The sequence below is a fragment of the Lissotriton vulgaris genome, chromosome 8 (assembly GCF_964263255.1).
Source record: "Lissotriton vulgaris chromosome 8, aLisVul1.2, whole genome shotgun sequence".
NCBI classification, from domain to species: domain Eukaryota; kingdom Metazoa; phylum Chordata; class Amphibia; order Caudata; family Salamandridae; genus Lissotriton; species Lissotriton vulgaris.
The window spans coordinates 562,282,363-562,305,929 of record NC_141696.1 but is presented as its reverse complement, the minus strand read 5'-3'; the positions used below and the strand labels follow the sequence as shown (position 1 = coordinate 562,305,929).

General features: G+C 45.4%; 1 protein-coding gene across 1 annotated transcript in view; it reads left to right on the top strand.

Moving 5' to 3' along the window:
* CLYBL (citramalyl-CoA lyase) overlaps window positions 1-23,567 on the top strand; it is a 2,598,854-nt gene that overhangs the window by 2,018,122 nt on the left and 557,165 nt on the right. The window contains exon 5 of the mRNA XM_086934376.1: window positions 8,969-9,157. Within this exon, the coding sequence (XP_086790502.1) occupies window positions 8,969-9,157 (189 nt within the window). The remainder of the gene's footprint in view (window positions 1-8,968; window positions 9,158-23,567) is intronic.

Here is a 23,567-nt window from a genome sequence, read left to right as displayed (position 1 = left end):
GATTACCACGTTTCATCAAGAAACCATGTCTTATGTCTTGAAGAATATTTCCGTAATCTTCATCACTTGCTTGTCGCATATTCTTAATAAGTTATTTATACTCAAAATGTAACCAAATGTTCACATCTCCAATACTTCCCAAAGATTTCCTATTGTCTTAATGGACAAGTGTTTTAAGAACAGGTTGTCCTTTTACTGGGGTAAGTTGTAGTAGATCTCCGAATACAATTAAATGTTTTTCTCCAAACAGAACATCGTAATCTGTTTTTAATAAATGTTGCATTCTTAAAAGTTCAATTTTCTTCAGTACTCTTGAGACTTCATATCAAGCTTCTCTAGATAGCTTCTAATCTTCATATTTATTATCATGTTCACCAGGTAGCATAAGTAATCGATGTGAAGTAATCTCTTTAATGTTGTGTGCTGCTAATCCAGTTGGAGCTGTTACAACATAAGATACATGTAATTCTGTAGTTTTATGTAGATATTTAGTCAAAACTTTAATTAAAAAACTTTTTACTGTTCCAGCTTGACCACTGATGTACATTAGAATAGATTTAAATGATGAACATTGGCACTCTTTGTTCATGTAACAAACCATGTGGTATCTGTTCTTTTACTTGTATATATATTTCTTTCTGCCCAATATTTAGTTGTTCTTCTAACCTTTCCAACAGAATAATAGCCTGTTGTGCTTGTTGCATTGCAGTTTCTACCTCATTCATGGCTATTGCTGCTTCGTTTTCGATAATTGGTTGTCCCAGTGGATCTTGACTGAGTGGAGTAGAACTTTGACTATCTTGAGAACTTTCTTTAGCTATTTCTGCTGCAATAGTACTTTCTTGACAATCTCATCATTTAACATTTGAAGATATGTAGTAAAATGGTGCAGTGAATACTATCTGTACCTGCATTAAAAGAATCTTCATAGCAGTCGAAAGGTCCAAGTAATTCTGTGTCATTACACCAAGGCTTGAACAGTTGCAGAAGTGCTAAATAGAAAAATTCCCTCTTATCTGGACTCTCGCAACTGAGTTTCCTGTGGTTAATAAGATTTCCTTTGGAATATTTTACCAAAGATCCATCACATCCAATTCCTGCATATTCTTCTTCTTTTATATTTTCTGTAACTTTTCTTTTAAAGCTGCATTGTTGAAGTATTTTATAGAAAAATTGGTTTTTAAGATGTGGACTCCTTTTGGGATAGTATGCATTCAACATATTAGTTTTAACAATATCTGTACTTTCTGGTTCATTCTTTGGTAAGTATTTGATTTCTTGTAGAGATTTCAATACTCTATTTTGTGTGGCGGCAAGACCTAGACTTATCCAAACGATTCCTCTTGACTTTGAATATAAACTGTCTGAACTCAAGCGATCCGAACATTCATAGGATCGGGAAACATCCATTACAACGCAGTCATTACAACAACCTACCTTTACAACGCAACTGCCTTTACATTGCATGCCATTACAATGCATCCCATTACAAATCATGTCACTACAACGCATGCCATGTATTAGGGTGGGTATGGGTTTTGTCTGTTTGAGCCCCACACTCCCCTGGCTCTCGGCAATGTCTCCACGCTTCTGCTCCTCGCTCTGGGCTTCCTGGGCAGTAGGGTGGGAGGCAGGCACCGACAATGTGCCTCGAGGCCTCACGAGACAGACGCAGACACTGCTCCCCGAGCGGAGGTGGGGTAGGCTCCTGCCCTATTTACAAGGCTAAGAGGCGGCAGGATCTGGCACAGTAGCGCTTAGGAACACAAAAGCAGCCTCTTCCAGCTGCGCAGCGCTAGCCACCGCACAGCGCTTCTCCTCAGCCCAGCTCCTCAAACAGCGCTTCTAGATCACAGCGCTTAGCAGGCAGCACTTATCCAGGGTCAGGCACCGCTTCTAACAGTCCAGCGCTTGATTGAGGCGGCGCTTTGCAGGCACACACAGCAGGCAGTACAGTTCAGGCAATTTAGAACTACCCAGGGCTTCTGTAGCACAGCACTTCCAGGATTATAGCGCTTTGGCACGCAGCTCCTCCTCCAGATCCAAGACTTCCAGGCGCACAGCAAAAGGGGGGCGGACAGTCCCAGCAGCAAACCCCAGGATAACACTCCTCACCTCCTGGGTAGTGGGGTCCAGGATGCTCCTTCCCTTCTCGGCGTTTCTAGGCGCAGGGCTGGCGTGGTGCAAGGTCCCGGCAGTTCCAGGGACCTAGGGGGGCCCTCCTTCTTTAGGGGCCCTGGGGACAGAGCAGTAGGCACTACTGGGCCAGGTCAGCAGGTAGTGGGGGCATCATCAAAGCAGGGTGGTAGGCTTTCACCATCCCCACTACAGAGTGGCCATCCTCCCACACGGCAGCCTGAACTCCTGAAGGGTGGTTCACAAGCCCTGGGGACAGTATGGGGGGTCCTAGATGGATGCAGGGCCCAGCACACAGGCCCATGTGGCAGTATCCCCTTGCAGCAGGTCCCCTAATTTTCCTTTCTCAGCTCTGTCTCTGCACATCACAACTCTACTGCTCTCTCTATACCGGAAAGGCTGGAAGCTTCTAGAATGTCCCTTCAATTGCTGGGATTGCTGAGTACCAGACAACTAGACCGCTAACCCACATCAGACAGGCGAACTAGTTCTAACTGGCTCAGGGGTTGGAGTAGAGCACCCGGGGTGCCAGGCTTTCCCTCCAAATGCATGGGTGGCTGGGTACCTAACACCTAGACTGCTAACCTCCTGCAGTCAGGTGGCACAACGCATAGCCTTGGCAGCCATTTTAAATGCAAAACACAAATGCAGCATTTCACCAGGGTACATGTTTACAATGGGGGAAAATAAATGTACACACCATTGCATTGCATTTAACATTACACGGGGCTTCTCATACCTCACATGGCCTATTCAGTAACCTTTACCATGGGAAGACATCCTACATTGGGAGGCGAAAAGCGAAAGATTTTGGGAAAAGGGGCCAAGTCCAACAATCTGAATGATGCGGAGCAGCCTCGGCCCGTCCTATCCACATCGGTAAGAAAAAGTAAAACATCATCAGCATATAATGCGATCCGATCTGATAATCTGTTCACCGATTCAAAGCCAGTCACCAGTGCATCAACATGCACCCAGGAGGCCAGGGGTTCCACAGCCAATGCAAACAAGTATGGAGACAGAGAGCAAAAAGCGCTGTCCACAATTTAGCCTGTGTAACAACGCAAATAGGTACACCCAACTAAGGGAATCAAATGCCCTGTCCATATCTGCCAGTAATAGCGCCACCCTTTCACCTAGCTCCCGAATGGTCGCAACAGCAACATGTGCTTGTCGAATATTATGTTGGGTCGCCCTATGGGGCATAAACCCGGCCTGATTTGGGTGCACCAAGGTAGTGATGTGGGACCTCAGGTGATTGGCAAGGGCCTTGGCCAAGATTTTAGCTTCGACGTTCAGAAGGGAAATAGGACGATATGAAGCGTGTTGGTCTAGGGGTCGGCCAGGTTTATGGAACACCACAACCTCCGCGTGTCCCCAGTCGCGAGGAAGACAGCCCCGCTCGCTGACATCCTCCACCACTCTGAGGTTGTGGGGCCCTAGGTGCAAAAAGTACTTCTTAAAAAATCCACAGAAACATGTTCGGTCCTCGGACCTTCCCAGAATTAAGATCCCCCAGGGTGGCAACCAAATCCTCCTCTTTGAGTGGTAGATCCAGCTCCGCACTTGCCTCGTCGGACAAAGCTCTAGGCGGGAGGTCGTCCAGAAATCGGCCTATCACATCTTCGTGGAGACACTCTCTGGTGGCGTGTAACTCCACATAATACGTAGCGAAGCTTTCAGCAATTTCAGAGGAGTCCGTAATGGATTCCCTGTCCGGACTTGCTATACCGGGGAGGGCCTGGGAGTGAAACATCCCTTGACACAACCGGTGGAGCATCTTGCTAGACTTATCTCCCCACTGGTACACCCTACTGTGTTTTGCCAGCCCAGTAAGGCGGGCCTCATCTAATAGGAGAGCGTCATAGTTCTGTTGCTCCACCAGCAATTGTTAACGGACTTGATTAACCCCGTCACCCCTACTGCGATGATCCAGGTCCGTAATATTAGCCTCCGCTTGTAGTAGAGGCTCCCTACAGCTCTGGGAGCTGCCGCACAAAAAGAGATGTCGACACCCCGTATAGTGGGCTTCAATGCCTCTCACAGTGGTTCGGCCCCCGAAACCGATCCCACATTGAGTGTCAGGTATTGGTCAATCGCACTGTCTATACACTCCCTATACATTCCAAACCAAGAGGCACTAATGGAAAGACTGTCTCGCCCGGCCCACCTGTAATGTAAGGGCAACCAGCGAGTGATCAGAAAGACCCAGCTGAAGAATATAGCCTCGAACACCCTATTTATTTATTTATTTTATTTTTGCTATTTTTATTGCGCGACAAATACCCGGCGGTGTCTCGGCGCATAATCTGCCGCCACCCGGGGAACAAACAGGTAATCAAGGTGGGAGTAGAAATCATGAACTGCCGAGAGAGATGTGTATCCCTGAGCATTCCCATGTAACTGGCGCCACGGGTCCACCCAGTCAAGACCCAACGCCAGAGAGTATAGTTTCGTGGGCTGGCGAGCAGCTATGCATCCCCGGGCCTCCAACGATCCCTGGTCGCATCCATCACGTCATTCCAACCCCCACCAACCAAGGGCAGGCCATCTGGCATATTTGTCCATAATGTCATAAGTCGCTCTACTAAACCCCATGAGAGAGGAGGGGGGACATATACCCAGCCCAACACCACAGGCTCTTCCCAGACCATGCCCTGCAGGAGCAAATACTGCCCCTGAGTGTCCGCCCACGTCTTGACGTGTGTATGGAACTCGACGGTGGATCGAGATTGCTATCCCCGTGACCCCCTCACAAACTCCGAGTAAAACACCAGAACGTAACCATAGCGCTGAAGGCAAAGTGCCTTTGATCCCATAAGGTGTGTTTCTTGTACCATGAGTATGTCGGCATGGGCCCTTTTAGCCTGTTGAAGCCACAGGTTTGATTTTGTCTCGACCCCCTTGACATTCCAACTTACTATTCGAAGGGTACCAGAGGGCACCCATAAACTAACTAACGGGACTGCCATGAAAGACCCTGGTAGCAAGTGCTGGTGCAGAGAAAGGTGCTTGCTGTGTGCATGGAGGCCTAATGTTAGTGTAGAGTAGTGCGATCCGGGGACAAAAACAATAACAACCCAACAATCCCCCACACTATACCTCAACAACGATGAAGTATCTGTTGCGGTGGGTGTGGCCTGCAGACCCCAACAGGGGGTCCTGGCGCACCCCAACCAATGGATCCCCAACTTACAGCCCATTGTCAACAGGCACTCTCTCCGTCGGGGAAGGTCCAACAGAGAGACCTGCCCTCACAGGGGCCTCTCTGATCAAAGCGACAGTCTCGAAGTCACACGGGACTGCGGTCACCCCCTCCTATTATGAGGCTGATGTAGTCTGCCGGGAGGCTGATCTGGCCCGGGAGTATTCACTGCATGATTGAGACCGACGTCTGGATCTGGAACGTCTGTGACCCATAAGCTTCGGTTGAGGCTGCTTCAGAGCTGCCTCGCTAGACAAAAAGTCCGATTCCCCCCTGGGTGACATGTGGGGACTCACTGTCTCATCTGTCCACAGAAAAACTTCTTCCGGCGAATCAAAATAGTGAGTTTGTGACCGGTACACCACCCGCAGCCGGGCCTGACGTTTAAGATCTCGAAGAAGAGCTTTGGCCACCAAAAACGATGGCCTCTGTTGCGGGACCAGCTTTGTGTAGTCAGGAAAGATCAAAATACGAGCATTATCAAAGAGCAGAGGTTCCATGGCCCTGGCCTGTTTGAGAATAACGTTGCAGTCATGATAGTTCAGCAACTTTAGGATGACCGGCCTCGGGCGGGCCCCAGGCGGAGGCTTCAGCATAAGAGCCCTATGGGCACGTTCCACCACAAAACAGTGAGACAAGGACTCCGGGGGGAGCCAACTCTCCAGCCACTGAGTAAGAAACCGCTCCATATCTCCCCCCTCACATCCCTCCGGGAAGCCAACAAAGCAGAGGTTGTTATGCCTGGCCCTTCCCTCGGCATCCTCTACCCGTGCCGCAAGCCCACACTGAGTTGTCTCTAGTGTGGCCACCCGCTTCTGCAGGGTGGTGACTTTGTCTTCCCCTCCAGAGATTCATGACTCAGCCTCCGTGATGCGTGCCACCGCCAGGGAGAAGGGAAGCACGCTCCCTCGTATGAGTTGATCTGTCACAACCTCCTCCTAATCCAGAAAGTAGTCGAACTGAAAAAGGGCCGCAGAGGTGTAGATACGCGGCCCGCATGACCCGATCCTGCTGCCAACTGTGGAACTGCCAGCAAAAGAAGGGTGAAATGGGGGCCCAGTGGGCGCCCAGCACCAGTCAGACAGTGTCCACAGGCAGCCACCCACTGCTGAAGTTCCACACCACTCCGTCAAAGCCCCCTGCGCTGACTCCTAGGGTGGCTATGCCCCACGTGTGCCCGCGGCTGATAGAGCTCTCTGTCAGGGAGCCAGGGGGACCCCCAACACTCTCCTTGTTGCCCCCTCGAGGGGCCCCCACCAGCCTCCAAGGTGCGCAGCAGTGGCCAAAGTCCACCGAGGCCCCCGGCAACCCCGCAGTCCATGCGCACCACAGCTGACTCACGCGACCCAAAATAGCAGCCGAAGTAAGTGCGCAGTGCAGCTGATGAAAAAGGAGCAGAGGGCGGTCTACCAGGTGTCGGAGAGCCGAGGAGGCCCCTGTACCAACACCGGCTCAGTAGCAATGAGTCGCCGCCGGTCCCGGTGCACAGCTTCACCCCCTCCCGACTCCACCCGCGGCCAGATAGGACCACCGATAATCCAGCAGCTGCACAGGAGAGGGAGCGGGGAAGGAGACGGCCTCACCCGGGCATCTGCTGCTTGGTCAAGAAAGTCACCATCTCAGCAATCTGTCGGGGGCCCCAAACAGGGCACACTCGCTCACCAGCCGCTGCACCTGGCCGCCACGCGGGCCACCGCTACCGCTTCGCTCCAGGCAGTAAATCTAAGCCAAAACGGGGCGAAGAGCACAGCCCCCACACGCTTCCCACCTGGGACACGATCTAGGTATACGGAAGAGTTTGGAGAAGCAGGATAATTAAAGGATGTTTGCCTAGGCTGGACGGAGCTCGCCTAACACACGTCCACCATCATGGCTTGCTAGACCACGCCCCATTTTCTTCTCTTTTCACCTTTTTTCTTGTGATTCGGTTCAACCGAGTCACTAGATTGCTGCCAACATTTCCTGGTTTGAAGTGTTGGCAGCCAGTCAGAAGTCAGCTCCTGATTGGGAGAGTTAGCGAATCCACTGCGGTCACCAATGAATGAAACCCGATTTATATAGCGCTACTTAGCCCAATGGGCGTCAAGGCACCAGAAACTAATATTTTTTTATATATACATTTCTCAGGAACTACTGAAAGGATTTACAGCATTTAAAATTTCTAAACCAAGCCCTACTGTTTTTGCCAAATTTGGTGTCATTCCAATCAGCAGTTCGGGCTGTATCCTTGTCTAAAGTATCCTATGGAAATTAACATGGAGAAAACGCGTTTTGGGACCCCCCTTTTTTCTCAGCCCCCGCTTGACAAATCACCACCTAACTTTCAAGAGAAGAGCTGTCCTGCACTGGCCATTAGTTTTGAACATTTCACGAAGATTCGTCAAGTGGTGCCAAAGATATTGGCAAAAGAAAAAACGCTTTTTGAATAGAAACAAGGTCCTAACTATAACTATCTACTGGCGACCGCCAGTAGGTAATATATATATATATATGTGAACAAGACCGATTTGTTTCGGTCGAAACAGGTCATGCTGAGGCACTGGCCAGTACTGACTAGTTGCTATACATATGCATTTCAAATAAAGCGCTGCAGTTCAAAAACGTCCCTTGAAGTGGTCCGTAACTAGGTTTGTGCGCCGTTGGAAGTTGGTGACGATCCAGGATTTGCTCTCAATATATATCATCATACATCCATGTACAGGCCTTAAAACCCTGGCATGTAGCAGAATCAGTGTATCAATAAACCCCAGCAACAAGTCAAGTGACCAGGCCTCAACTTGCACATTTGTGGCCATCACTACCTCTTTTAAAATTGTATAATACTCAGTGCCACTGTTAATGTGAAAAGTGGGCCTCTTCGGTCCGGCATCTCTGATAATCTTTTAGTGTATAATTTGGAGAATAGGTCTCAGCAATATGTTCATAGTCAAAACATAGATCGTTTTCTAAATCTGCACCAGTATTTCACACCCATCACTTACTGACACATAGATCAACCACTAGTCACCCCCCTGTATTTTGGACTAGAGCTTCAACACGGTCCCTGACAGTCAGTAATATTGGAAATATATTGTGGTAGTGGGGAAATGATGGGGTTGTAAGTAGCGATTATTCAACTTTTTTATTGTGGTCCTGATCCTAAAGCGCCAGAAGAAAATGTGAATGAAGGAGCCTATTCTTTAAATAAATTTGGCATTAATGAGGAATTCCCCATCAATTAAAGATCTAGCCACTGGTGTATCTACAGACACTTCCAGCAAAATGTTTGTAGAACATAACTAAAGCTGGATGAACGCCAGGGACTCATCATAACCTAGAATGTTTGCATCAACATAAAAAATGTGCAGCACTCTAACACCTAAGGTAGAAGGGTGTGGACTTCACAGAAACCAATAAATACATTAATGGGTAACAATCCATCAACTCAACTATGAAGATTTGTAGCACCACATAACTTGCAAAATCTTTTTTTCGCTCTAAAAATAACATTTACGGACACGCCGTTTTAATACATTTGGTGCAACCATGTTTCAGGATTTCAACAATGATTTGTAAATATCTTCTTGTTGATTGTAAGAGCGTTTTTACAGCACCTGAAGAATAAATGTTATATTTGTTATTCCACAGGCGGACGCAAGGACACAGATTTTGAAGACCCTCAACAAGCTTGATTTTGGCCATGCAGAAAGGTGCGTCAGGATCAATGCAGTATCCAGCAGTCTTGCTGGAGAGGACCTGGAGGTTATTTTGCAGGCGAGGTCCCTGCCTTCAAGTTTGATGTTGCCAAAGGTTGAAAATGCAGAAGAAATTAAATGGGTAAGTGGCACTGCTGTGGTTGAAGCCTTGATTCAATACCAACTCAGAAATGCGAGATTTGTTCTTGTTAGTTGAAGACACACTATAGGAAGCATCTCTTTAGCTGAACTGTCCATTCAAGATGCATCCTAAGCAGGGGTGTTGCATCAGGAGGGTGTTTGGGGTCTTACACCCCCCTAAAAAATATGTTATGTAGTAAATAGTTAAGTACAGGTGCTTAAAGTTGGATATGGTGAGGTGTTTGTTAGATTTAACTTGGGATGTTTACATACACATAAAGACAAAAACACGCAGACACTCTTGTCTGTTGTAAAGATCTTAAAAAATTGGTATTTGAAAAAATACGGATTTTTAAGTACCCCTCACAAACTGCACTTCTCTCTCTTCCTACTGCTCCTTAAGCCCCTCTCTTTTCCTGCTTCTCATCTAATGTATTTTAACTAACATGATTGTTGGGTTATCTTAAACTAACCCCCACCCTCCCAATCTTACAGACCAAGTTACGCCCTTGATCGTAAGATAATTCCACACAAGAGATCTGGCCACCTCCACCATTCGAGGATGGTTCAAGACACCAGGTGTGAATCCCGCTCGAAATAAACAAGGACCAATCTTGCGTAGATAGACAAGATAAGGAGCCTGCATACAGCGTATTGGTTTCAAAAGATATTTAATGGCAACGCGTTTCAACCCTGCCAGGCCTTTGTCACGGAATTTCTTTGGACACAATACACCAATCCCTTATTTATAACCACAAAGTGATAAACATGGAAAACATAGTATTAAACAGAAGAAAGGCAGGAGAAATAGCAAATGAAATGCATAAACTTAGGTTTGCAAGAAATTTTGCAAATACAAAGTTTCCTGTACTGTACAATAACAAATGTCAATGTTCCAGAGGGGGGGGTGCCTCTATTATAGATAGGGGGTATATTTGCTAATATGTCACAGTAACATATAGCCTACTCGCCAAATGCCTCATTAAACGCAATGGCTCCCCACACTGAACTAAAACCAACTAATATAAAAGTTAAATAATGTTGGGCATACTGAAACACATAGTAAGTACAAAGCCAAGTGGATAATTGAGTGTGAATGCCCGATAATTCAAACAAATAATTTCTCATGAAATGTCTAGACATCACTAAAAAAACAAATTAGTTGCCCTATCCAAATACTCTCTAACACCAAGCTCAGAGAGCAAGTGATACCAATATGTGTAAAAAACTAAACCTATCTTGAAGAAGATCCACAATATCATATTCTGATTTGAGCTAAGAGAGAAACAAATATATATTTTAGGCATATTCACCGTGAAAAATATAAGATGTAATTCCTATTCCATGCTAGTGCAGTGGTAAGGAATACAGCTGTCAAACAATGTAAAATAAAATAAAACAAATATATTAAACATATCCGAGTGAAATAATTCGTAGTTATACAAAATAAAAGATTCCCTTCCACCTTACTCAAGGTGCCACGCATCATACAAGATGGAAAAGGAGTGCAGTGAAAAATAGAGGAAGCAGTTCTCACAAGTAGTCGCTATGTTCCCTTAATGTAAGACAAGAGTACATGTACTGCCCCATCAGCTGATGTGAATGTGTAGTTGCTCACTTTTGTTTAGTCCTACTGGGAACTTACTGCCAAGCAGGATTATGTACTCGGACTCTTTTTGCCTTAATTCTCTTTCCCTGTTGCCACCTCTGGCCTTCTTCTCCATCCTGTCAATTCCCAAAAATACAAGAAGATTAGCATCTTGATCATGCTCTTTTAGCCCATAGCCTAGCAATGGGATATTTATGGCACTATAATGTTCCAGCACCCTTTTCTTAACTGGGCCTATTGTGCTGCCAACGCATTTCAATTCGCAAGGGCATATCAAGGCATAAAAACATAAATCACTAATGCATTTGATACATTTCCTAACCTTCTGTTATTTGCCTGTTGCAACATTGTATGTTCTCTCATTCTTGCTCCTTTTTACAGGTGTTGCACCTCCCACACTTGTAGAAGCCCAACTGTTCTTGTAACCTACCATCTTTCTTGTTCTGAGCCCATGTGTAGCTGTTTACCAGGGAATCCCGCAATGATTTAGGTTTGCGGTCTTTACCTAGAATAGGATCACTGTTAGCCAAATGCCAATGTTATCCAATCATCCTCTTAACTGTCTGACTTTCACTGTTGAAAGTGGTGATCAAATACACCACAGTCCCATCTTTTCTCTTCTGACTCTTGGGTGACTACGAAAGAAACACTGTCTAAATATACCATCAGGCAGTACTCCAATATCAAACCATGTTGCCCACATGGAGGGATAGGGGCCTGATCAGTACAGAAGAATACTTGTTTCTATGGATTAAACAACCAATGGCCCCTTGTTTCTATATGCTCCCGAAAATTCATAAGAGTAAGGAGAATCCACCGGGGAGAATGATTGTCTCTGCCAACAATAGTTTCCTTGAACGTACATCTATGTTTCTTGACTTATTTCTTCTTCCTTATGTTCTGGCACTCCCTTCATATTGTCATTACAGCAATGATTTTCTCTCCAAAATACAGGACATCCTGTGGCAGGCACATTACTTGCTAGTTACACTTGATGTTGTTGCCTGTACACATGCATAGATCACAATCTAGGGATTCAGGCATGTAGATATTTTTTCAGGGACAAACCATTGAACCAGTATGATCATTCAAATATGTTGTTTGAAATGTTACACTTCTGTCTTAATAACAACTTTTTTTTATGTTTGATGACATTTGGTTCAGGTAACTGACAGGTACAGCAATGGGAAGCTGCATCCCACCGAGTTATGCAGAGATCTTCAAGTGGTGGTGGGAGGCCACCCAGGTGTGGATTGATGAAAACGAGAAGTGGACGTGACAAATTGCTGTCTGGACCCCAAAACCGGTCCTAGGATGCTTGTTTCTGGTCCAGGGAGGACCTGGCTTAGCAGTTTGAGCTGGACTGTTCTCATGAGGCACAGGTTCAAGACTGATTTGCATATGGCCAGGTCTAAACTGGGGTGTCATGGTGAGCAAAAGAATGATGGATTTAACCCAGATCTCTTGTCTGGGGGTGAATGTTTTGATTTGTTCAGCATTCTGTCCATCAATTGTGTCTCTTTTGCTTTCTGCACTGGGTACATTGATGATTTGTTTGTCATTTGGGAAGGACCAAGAAAGCAACTTGACGATTTTTTAAGACACATCTCTAATAACAAACTTAACCTATCGTTTACAAATAAGATTCACACCACCGAGATGGACTTCCTTGATATGAAGGTGACAGTAGTTGATAATGAGATCACAACTAGTTTATATCGGAAAGAGACTGCAGGGAATAGCATTGTCCATGATGAAAGACATTATCCATGTAAGTTGAAGTGGAGTATCCCCTATGGGGAATTACTCAGAGCTAAGCGCAACTTCAGCACACTTGAGGGTTATGCTCAAGAAAGAGACACGATGTTGGACAGGTTTAAGGAGAGAGGGTATGCCAAGAAAGCCCTTGAGATAGCATAGAAAAAGGCGTAAGGCAAAATGAGTGATTCTCTCCTCACTAAGAGTCAGAAGAGAAAAGATTAGGTATATTTGGACAGTGGTTCTTTCATAGTCACCCAAGAGTCAGAAGAGAAAAGATGGGACTGTGGTGTATTTGATCACCACTTTCAACAATGAAAGTCAGAAAGTTGAGAGGATGATTGCCAAACATTGGCATTTGGTTAGGAGTGATCCTATTATAGGTAAACACATGCCACAATATCCACAAATAACATACCGCAAACCTAAATCATTGCGGGATTCCCTGGTGCACAGCTACACCGAGGCTCAGAACAAGAAAGATGGTTGGTTGGTTACAAGAACAGTTGGGCTTCTACAAGTGTGGGAGGTGCAAAACCTGTATAAAGAGCAAGAATATGAGAACATATAATATTGCAAAAGGCAAATAACAGAAGATTAGGAAATTCATCACGTGCAGTAGTAATTTTTGTGTTTATGGGACTCTTTTTACAAGGACTCTGCCAACGAACCTACCCGCCTGCTGCTGACACTTCCTATGTGCTTTAATCACTGGGGCTGACGGCAGCAACTCGCCGGACCCGTGGGCTCCGTGGACCAGGAGTCCCTGCGTGCCTGAACATCACCAGCTGGGCTGCTCTCCCTGCCGGCCCCGCCCCCCGCCAATCACCTCCCACGGTAACAAAAGACCACAGTGTACCCGCTGCGCGGGAGCGCGACCGGGAGAAGCCCGGGACAAGGGCGGGACCGTCTGTGGCCGTCCGGGGACGGAGGAGGACGGGACGGGCCACCCCTCTTTCATCCATCGAAGGCTGCAAGGCTACTGGAAGGTAGGAGTATCCTTCCATGTCACTCGTCGTTGATATGACTGCGCCTGCAGGGGGCTCCAAAGGTACCCTCGAGAACTATTTTACCAGGGCTGTCATGGACACCGAGAAGGAGAATGTGATGGCGGAGCGTAGGATCGAGCGCCGCCATTACATAGAATGCTTGAAGAATGGACCCTTGCCGGTCACAGTCCCTGTACTTACCTTGCCTGATACTATTCCAGATACCATAAGCGAGGATCCTCTGTCCCTAGATAAGTTCCCCATGCTTCTTAGAGATACACGCCCCCATCTGATATTGTAAATACTGCACTTTTATCTGATGTGCTGGCCCCAGGCATTCCCAATGCAGGACCTGCTGCCACCAAAGCTCACTCCCTTCCACCTAGGGACTTAACAAAAAGGAAGGGCAAGACGCTACAAGTACCGAAAGTTCCTGGCCCGCCTCCATCAAAAAGGAGAAGGAGGGGGGGGCCACCCCAGAGGCATAAGCTTATCTGCTTAGAGTTAGGCAAATCCCTTAAAGCGAATGTATCAGCCGTTCCCTCAACTGAGGCCATAGTAACACCTGGTCTAGAGCCATTGACATCGGTGGTCCCGGACTCCAACATCGCAACTCCTGTTTCTGACCTATTAAGAGAAGTAAGGTCAGCAACACCCCTACTAGAAGAGGCATTGTTGTCTGGTATTCCTTGTGATCCCATGGAAAATCTACTTAGGTCCTTTATGCTCCCAATACTGGACATTTTGAAAAGGGTGGAACATCGGCTTGGGAACATAGAGTCATTGTTGGGAAACAATGAGGGCCCTCGCCCTCTCACGAATTCGGCGAACCCAGTTCCTCCACTGACGACCATAGCCCACTCCCCAATTCACCCAATTCCCCCAATTCTCCCTGTCCCCACCACAGTTGCCCCCAAGGGTCCTAATAAAAACATCAACAATAAAAGCAACAACAAAGTAAATAATCATCTAGCTACCACCCAATTGAGAGCGCTTACACCACAGCAAGCGCAACAACAGGTTCACCAGCCACCTGCAGAAAAACCAGTCGCCCAAGCTGTTAATGAACCCCAGAGGGGAGGGTATAATTCCACGACTCACAACTGGCACTCAGGGAGGGGTAGGCAGAGTTGTTTGATGAACAACAAAATACAGGGTTCCCGTGTCGAATTACCACCCGATGCAGTGCCCTTCGTGGTCGTACTCACAGGAGTTCCCCCCCCCCCCCTAGAGGCTGGGAAAAGGGAGGGGTACTCACAGCTAAAAAATAAAACCATGCACTGGCTAGGACAAAATAGACCACTCCCATATCATATTAATGGAGAGATTATCCATGTCAGGCGTCTCCCCTGGCTGGGCAACAGGGAAAAAAATCTGAATGGTGACCTTATCGTAATAAACTTTAGGGACCCTGAGGCTGTTGGCTTCATACTGAATGGGTCTGAGGGTAGCAGGCCCAACGCCATAGTCCCATACGATCTAACATACTTTTACCCAAGATCCTTGGTGAACCGCCCATTCTACCCTGGAGCACAAGCTCCTCCACAGCGCAACATGTTTATTCCATCTAATAATTGCTACACGGGGTATGTCCCCAGACCCATGCCCATTGTGAATGACCTGGGGTGGAACACGGTTCACGCTAGGAACTATGGCATGCTTCCGGGGAGGCAGGATCATTCGCAGGGAAATAGGAGAATGGATCATTTGATTCCACTCACCCCGTTAGAAATTTCCAATAGTTTTAACGTTTTCTCCAATCTCGATGAGTGCGATTGACAGCGGGATAGATCCACCCCCAGGGGACTCACCCTCCTGCCCAGAGAATAATACAGCTGCCCCTCAGGCTCAGGTACCCTGCCAAGACTATAACCAGCTGATGGCAGAGATTACTGTCACAGCCTTAAACGAGGGAATAAGTGGCGAGGACATACTAGGACCCCCAACAACTCAGTTGGCTGAAACTGAGCCCCAAGAAACATCACGACCCCTGTCACTGAATTTGATCTCGTGGAATGTGGCGGGCTTGGGCAGCAAGTTGGAATGCGAGGAATGGGCCTCCTTTATCAACTCTAGAAGCGTATGTCTATTCCAAGAAACCTGGGCAAGAGAGGAGCACCCTCGACAGGGCTTTGCAGTCTTCACAAAACCTGCAAAGTGGGGGGGTCGGGGTAGACCATCAGGAGGGCTCGCAACCTGGGTGGCTACCCACCTGGGTTGCAATGCCAAAACCCTAAACGTAGATTCAGATGACATCCTCACGGTCCAGATAGAATGGCCCAATTCTCATAAACTCGTAATAGTCAATGTTTATTCAAGACCGGTGCCCGCATCAAGAGAGTCGAACACGATTGAAGAACTCTCCGTGTTTTTGTGTCAAATACCCAGGGAGCTTCCTTACTTGGTGGGAGGTGACCTAAATGTACATTTCGAGCCATTACCAGGCCTTCTTGATGGACCCTCCCTAGAGGAGGATTCAAGGTGGCTGGTGCCGGCTACCATGGCCCCCCCGCAAGGGCATGGACCCCTCTTGCCCTGCAGGTAACAGCTCTCACACTCAACCACGGCCTCAGGGCTTGCAATGGCCGCACGAAATCTGACGTCCCAAGCAAATTCACCTATAACAAAACTGGAATCGAATCCAGACTGGACTATGTGCTAGTCCAAATGTCATCTTGGTCACATATAATCGATTTCAAGATAATTGATAGATGGGACAGCGACCACAATGCCCTAGAACTTGAATATGCCGTGCCAGGTATTGCGGACGAGGGAATGATAAATCTAGGGCCAAAGTCAGGACTGGCCCTGGAGAGCAATAGAAGGAGAGTGAGGTGGGAGAAACTTGCTTCATCTGAAGATAAGCTGCCCAGACTCTATGACAATATTACTCCAGTTCTGGAAAAGGCAGCTGCTATTGGGGACAAACCCTTTAATGAAGCTACTAGGGCTCTTCTGTGGCAAACGCACGAAGATCTCATCAATGCAATGGAGGCAGACCTTTTTATTAAGGGGAATGATAGATGCGACAGGGCATGTAAAAAGACCTGGTATAACTCCACGTGCCGCAAGTCCAAACGCGACCTCCTGCTAGCTGTCAAAGCAGGCCGCAGCAGGGAGGAAATACGACTAAGAAGAAGGTCACACAAAAATCTTCTGTCAAATGCAAGGGTGGAGTGGGATGAAGCCCACTGGGAGAAACTCACGAGAGCTCTAGGGAATAGGGACTCCCGTAAATTCTGGAGAATTGTGAATCACGGTTCGGAAGATCTTCCCACAGCTATCGAGCCTAACATTGCCCCGAGCCTGTGGGAGACTCATTTTCAGTCCCTTTATGCTCTAGAGGAAGACGACTCGACGCACACCCCATATACCCTTGAGACTCCATCAGAAGGCGAACCATTTACGGTAAAAGAGGTCCGGGCAGCCATTGCAGGGCTCTCGGTGGCCAAAGCCCCTGGCCTTGATGGGATACCCGGAGACCTCTACAAACAGGAGCCGGGGATATGGGCCCCATACCTGACGCTAATATTCAATGCGGTCCTTGGAGGAATGGGGGTTCCGGATACTTGGCTGGGAGCAGAGGTGGTCCCTATATTTAAAAAGGGATCCCCTCTGCTGCTGGCCAATTACCGCCCAATCAGTTTGATTGACGTTTCCCAGAAGCTCTTTGGGAGGCTGATGCTAGATAGGCTTCAGAATTGGCTAGAGGAAACCAATACGCTGAGCCCATACCAGGCGGGATTCAGGAGGGGGGTCTCAACGGTTGACCAAATACTCAGGCTAAATCTCATATATTGGAAGATAGCGCTGATCGAGGGCGGCACCCTGTACACGGTATTCGTGGATTTGTGTGCCGCCTTCGATCTGGTGCCTAGATCCAAGCTATGGAAGGTCATGCACGACATGGGCACCCCAAAAGACATATTGGCAATCCTCATTAAATTACATCAAAACAACTTCGCACAAGTCAGGTGCGGAAAAAGTGGCATCCTAACTAAAAGATTCCCCGTTCGCAGAGGTGTGAGGCAGGGCTGTGTGCTTGCACCGACCCTGTTTTGCCTCTTTGTGAACGGGGTAATAGAGCACCTGGCTAGGATTCCCAACATTGATGCCTCGAAAGTGCGCGGCAGCGGGGTCCCCGCAATAATGTTTGCGGACGATACCCTGCTGCTGTCCAAATCCCCTATGGGCATCCAGCGGGTGCTAGATGGGTTTCTGGAATTCTGCGGGGAGAGGGGACTCGAAGTCAACCCGCAGAAAACAAAATTCATGATCTTAAACCCAATGCCGACCAATAGACCCAACCCTAGGCTAGGAGATGTAAGCCTGGAAAGGGTGAAGACGTTTGAGTACCTGGGGATAATCCTGAACCAAAACCTGACCTGGGGGGCGCACCAAGTTAAATCCACCATGAAATTAACCCAGAGAGCGGGTGGCATCCTAAGAATTGCTAGCAAATCATCTTACCGCCCGCTCGACCCTGCAATACAAATTTACAAAGTGCAGGCCCGTGGGGCAGTTGTCTACGGAGGAGAGCTCTGGGGCTATATACCTTCTCAAAGCCTCCTAACTGCCGAAAACAAGTTCCTTAGGCAGTTAACAATCCTCCCTGAAAGCACACCACTGCTCCCTTTAAGACTGGACTTGGGCGTGAGGCCAATAACAGAGGAACTCGGCCTCAAACCATTGACCTTCTGGCGCCGCCTGTGGAGTAGCCAAGATCTGATATTCTACAGAGCGGAGCTCCAGGACTTGCTACTAACCCCAAAAGCCAGTAACATACCCTGGCTAAGATATATAAAGACCATGTGTGAGTCCCTTGGAATGCCAGGACTATGGACAGATCCGGAAAGAGCCAGCACTAGCATTTCAAGGAAATTTCTCTCAAAAACTTACTATGATTTTATGCTGACTCGAGCACTTGTGAACGTCCATGCGGGATCACTAACTTCCCATTTCATCCAAAGTAAAGACACTTTTAACCTGGAACGCGTCCTGAACGACATCATGCCCCCTCTAACAAGAAAACTGTTCTTGCAGTGGAGGTATGGGACTCTACCTTGGAGGTCCTTTACAAAAGGATGGACGAGACAACCTAACACATCGGCATGCCCCGCGTGTGATAATTCACAGGAGAATGATGTGCACGTTGTGTTCTTGTGTAGAGCATATCGGAACAGTAGAAAGCATTGGATTGTTCCCCTGCTTAAAAATCTGGGTTTCAGGCAGCTTCAACCGGCATATAGAGTCTTAAAAACTGATTTATCTCCGACAATTGTCTTTGCAATGTCAACATTTTTAACTGCAATGTGGTTCACATGCACAAGGCTGTTAAAGGCGGACAGGGAATAATGGCAATAGAGTCCCTTTCCAGTAACTATTACTGCTTTGCTGAAATTTGAATTGATTTTAAAATATGATTGCAATATGATTTTATTGACGTAATATTATGTGCACATCTTTTATGGTCTTGTGACCGAAATAAAGATTTGAAATGGTTTATGTCTTGATATACGGATTGAAATACTTTGGCAGCACAAAAGACCCAGTTAAGAAGAGGGTGCTGGAACATTATAGGGCCATAAAGAATCTAGATGTCACATATCCCATTGCTAGACTTTGGGCTAAAGAGCATGATGAAGATTCTAATTTTCTTGTATCTTTTGGAATTGACAGGATCGAGAAGGCCAGAGGTGGCAACAGGGAAAGAGAATTAATGCATAAAAAGTCAGAGTACATAAACCTGCTTGGCAGTAAGTTCCCAGCAGGACTAAACAAAAGTGAGCAACTGTACATTCACATCAGCTGATGGGGCAGGACATGTACTCTTGTCTTACATTAAGGGAACATAGCGACTACTTGTGAGAACTGCTTCCTCTATTTTTCTCCCTACTTCTTTTCCATCTTGTATAATGCATGACACCTTGAGTAAGGTGGAAGGGAATCGTTTATTTTGTATAACTATGAAGTATTTCTTTTGAAAATGTTTAATATATTTGTATTTTTTTATTTTAATTTTTGACAGCTGTATTCCTTACCATAGGGATTGAATTACATCTTATAATGTTCACTGTGAACAAGCCTAAAATATATATTTTTCTCTCTTAGCTCAAATCGGAATATGATATTGTGCATCTTCTTTGAGATACGTTTAGTTTTTTACACATATTAGTATCACTCGCTCTATGAGCTTGGTGTTAGAGATTGTTTGGATAGGATAAAGAACTTGGTTTTTTTAGCGATGTCTAGGCATTTCATGAGAAATTATTTGTTTGAATTATCAGGCATTCACACTAAATTAGACACTTGGCTTTGCACTTGCTATGTGTTTCAGTATGCCCAACATTATTTAACTTTTTTTATATTAGTTGGTTTTGGTTCAGTGTGGAGAGCCATTGCATTTAATGAGCCACTTGCCGAATAGGCTATATGTCACTGAGACATGTTATCAAATACAGCCCTTATTTGTAATGGAGGCATCCCCCTTTTGGAACCATTGGAATTTGTTATTATACTGTACATGAAACATTGTGTTTTCATAATGCCTAGCAAACCTAAGTTTATGCATATCATTTACTATTTCTCCTGCCTTTCTTTTGTTCCGTAGTATGTTTTCTATGTTTATCACCTTGTGTTTATAAATAAGGGATTGGTGCACTGTGTCCAAAGAATGGCCGTGACGAAGACCCATCAGGATTGAAACACTTTGCCATTAAATATCTTTGGAGAACCAACACGCTGTGTGCAGGCTACTTATCTTGTCTAACTTCGTAAGATTGGTCCTTTTATGTATATATATATATATATATATATATATATATATATATATATATATATATATATATATATAGAGAGAGAGAGAGAGAGAGAGAGAGAGATAGATATATTGTTTTTTGTTTTATATATATATATATGTATATATATATGTATATGTATATATATATATTTACTTTTTTCTTCTCTGCACACCTCATTTCAGAGGCAGATTCTTGTCCAATATGGAAATCCTTCTTATGATGCATCTTGAGCAGACAGAGATACTTCCTATAGTGTGTCTTCAACTAACAGTACTTCCTCCCTTGCAGATATAATATATATATCCTGCCTTGCAGATATAATATATATATGTGTGTGTGTGTGTGTATATATATGTGTGTGTCTGTGTGTGTATTTATATATATAAAATAAAAATATGAAAGTATAATTCCTAAAAGTAATTCACATTCAACCTCAAAATTTCAACAAATAAATCTCTAAAAGGGCCAGTGAAGATAATGCATATTTAAAACAATGATCAAAGTCAGCCTAAAAACTGTCCACGCTAAAACTTTCCACACACATGGTATGTGACACATTTACAGGCTTCCTCTTATATTTTGATCGGTAATCCGTATTTTGGGAGCAAGTCCCGTGTTTCAGTATCGCCCGCCTGAAAATAATGTGTTTTATATCCAGTAACTCTGCTGTTGTGTTATTTGTTTCTCTAACAGTCATAACTTTCTAACTGTGTTAAAATAGAGTGGGACTGACTGCAAACCACTCTGGGAGGGCGGTATAAGAAGATTCTTTATATAGGCATCCTTTTAGTTTGTATGTTTTTACCCTCAATTTGTCTTTGCCGGACAACGAGCATTCATAGCAGATTCAAAGGTGACTGGTACACAGAAGCTATTTGCACACAGGCACACGCACATAATGTGTTTTTAAACAAAGGAGGGGAGAGAAAAGTACTCTCAGCGCATCAAACAAAGCAAGTCTGAAGAGCATAAAAAAAGAAAAAAAAGGTCACTCCTCGGGGCAACCAAGGGAGCAAAACAGGAAGCGTTTAAATAGAGCTTTTAATTAGCACGGATATTATTTCCGGCGCAGTTTCTCTATTTCTTCGTGTTTTAATTGGTGGCAGGTGTGTTTTTGTTTCATGAGGGAGCTTTGAGCCAATAAAGGCCGCAGAAGCCAATGGTAGGTGCCCTCATTTTTTGTCTGCAGTCCTTGTAAAAAAAGAAAAAAATGCACTTTTTATTGAGGCTGTGATCATTGTTGAACAACTGGAGACAATGGCCTGTGTAATTCCAATACCCCCAAGATCAAGGTCAGTGCTCTGACATTGCCCGGGACGGACAGTTTAGGGCACTTAGCATTCCCAGCATGGTGGGAATAGCCCAACAAGGTGCGTTCGTGTCGTTTAACAACTGTATGTGGTGTGCCAGGTCGACAAATTCCTGTCGGAAACAGAAACCAAAATCAATATAATTCAATTACCAAGGCTGTATCTCCCATGGGCGTACTGCCACCGTGGTCTGACGAACCATGCTTTCGGCGACATTCTATCTGAGTGTGTTCATGTATGAGAAAGAGAGGGGTCGACTCGTAAGCATTTAAAGCATGTTCCAATAACTTCGAAATTAATACTTGTGTCCAAACGCGCACATTGCCTTCCAGACACACACACCACACCACACCCCCTCTCTCATGCAGCTACAAACCACCACCCGAGGTCATGTGGTTGTGGGTTTTTGGCTTTTGTTTCTATGACTGTTAAGCCTTTAAGCAGAAAGTATGTGTTGAACGTGTTTCATGCAAGGATTCAGGAGAGGAGAAAGGGGGATTGTAAGCCATCCAGACACACTTTGCGGTTTTATTTCCTCTCCACTTTTATTTATGAGAAGCATAAACCTTTGGAGCCAAAGCACAACTAAAAGATGGGCTTACTTGTTTCCTTTTGTGTGAGAATCTCTTTCTCTGCCTTTGTCCTTGGTACGGTTACTTGTTTGACTGGCATGGCTTATTGGACTATAACAAGCGTAGCTCTCCCTCCTTTGTCAAGGCACAATTCGCCCACAAATCCTGAACAGTGTGCATTCTTCTCAACACATTATTGGAACTGCATTGGAATTGAAAGAATTGCTGAGGCTTGCTAGTTCATCTCCTCCCCAATCTCTTTGTTTTGCATTTTTTTTTCTATTTCTTTTTTTTCTTCTCCACCTCACTGAACTTAACACTTTACTAGGCCGGAAACATTTAATTGTCCCCTCTTAAGAAAAATTAATTGAAACTTCTCCACAAGCTACCTTTGTGTTTGAGCTTATTTCAAATTAAGAGAAACAGAAGGAAGGCACAGAAACCCTTCTGCTGTTTTTGTGAACGAAGCCAAGGTTAATGCAGAATAGGTTTTTGAAATGCACTCTAACCGACAACTGGGTTAAGGCCATGGCAACTCGTGAACTTGAGCATATCTATAAACCCTTTGTTGGCTAGACCCAGACACGGCGCTACAGTGGTCAAAATGGTTTACAGCACCGCTGGTGCATTTGTGAAAACAATCAACCAAAGTAACAGATAAGATTTATAATTACCACAATAGAAAATAGAATCTGGCATTTTGGAAAAAAAAAGTATTTTTCACCTGCCACCCCCTTCAATACAAACCAGGGCTGGCGTTAAAGTAGTTTATACAAATATTACAGAAACAAATGAATAGGTTGGGTTTGTTGGTCTAACTGCAAAGGCCCGGCATACTGTGTGAGGGCTTTTCGAAGCCTGCAGTTGATTAGATGGTTCTTGTTTTGGCGGGGGAGTGGCTGGTAAAAAGAGGTGGTTGCAGAGCAGTAGGGAGAAGCTAAAAGGGGAAATAACACGTCTAATCCCGCTTCTGGTAAATAGGCTGGCTGCTTTTAAATGAGTTTCCTTTCTATTAGTCAGAATATTATGCTAAGCCTTAAGCATTAGTTTTTTTATGTTGCCATAGCAGCCTTACTCCTGCAGGGTGGTGACCTGTGATGATTACAGTACAAAGCTTATGGGGTCTTGAAACCCCCTTTGAAGATAAAAAAAAAGTCTTTGATGGTTTATATTTATGCAAATCTCTTAGATATGATTTAACCAACTGAGATTGAATAGAGAGATGATTAAAATTTCGCTTTCCTTTGATATCTATCAAGGGTTGACGATTCCATAAACTAAAATGGTCGATCGTGTTATTTTGCGATTTCTTTATTGAAAAAAAATCTTCATCTTACCTACGATAAAGAGATTTTGTTATTTTTTTTATCTCC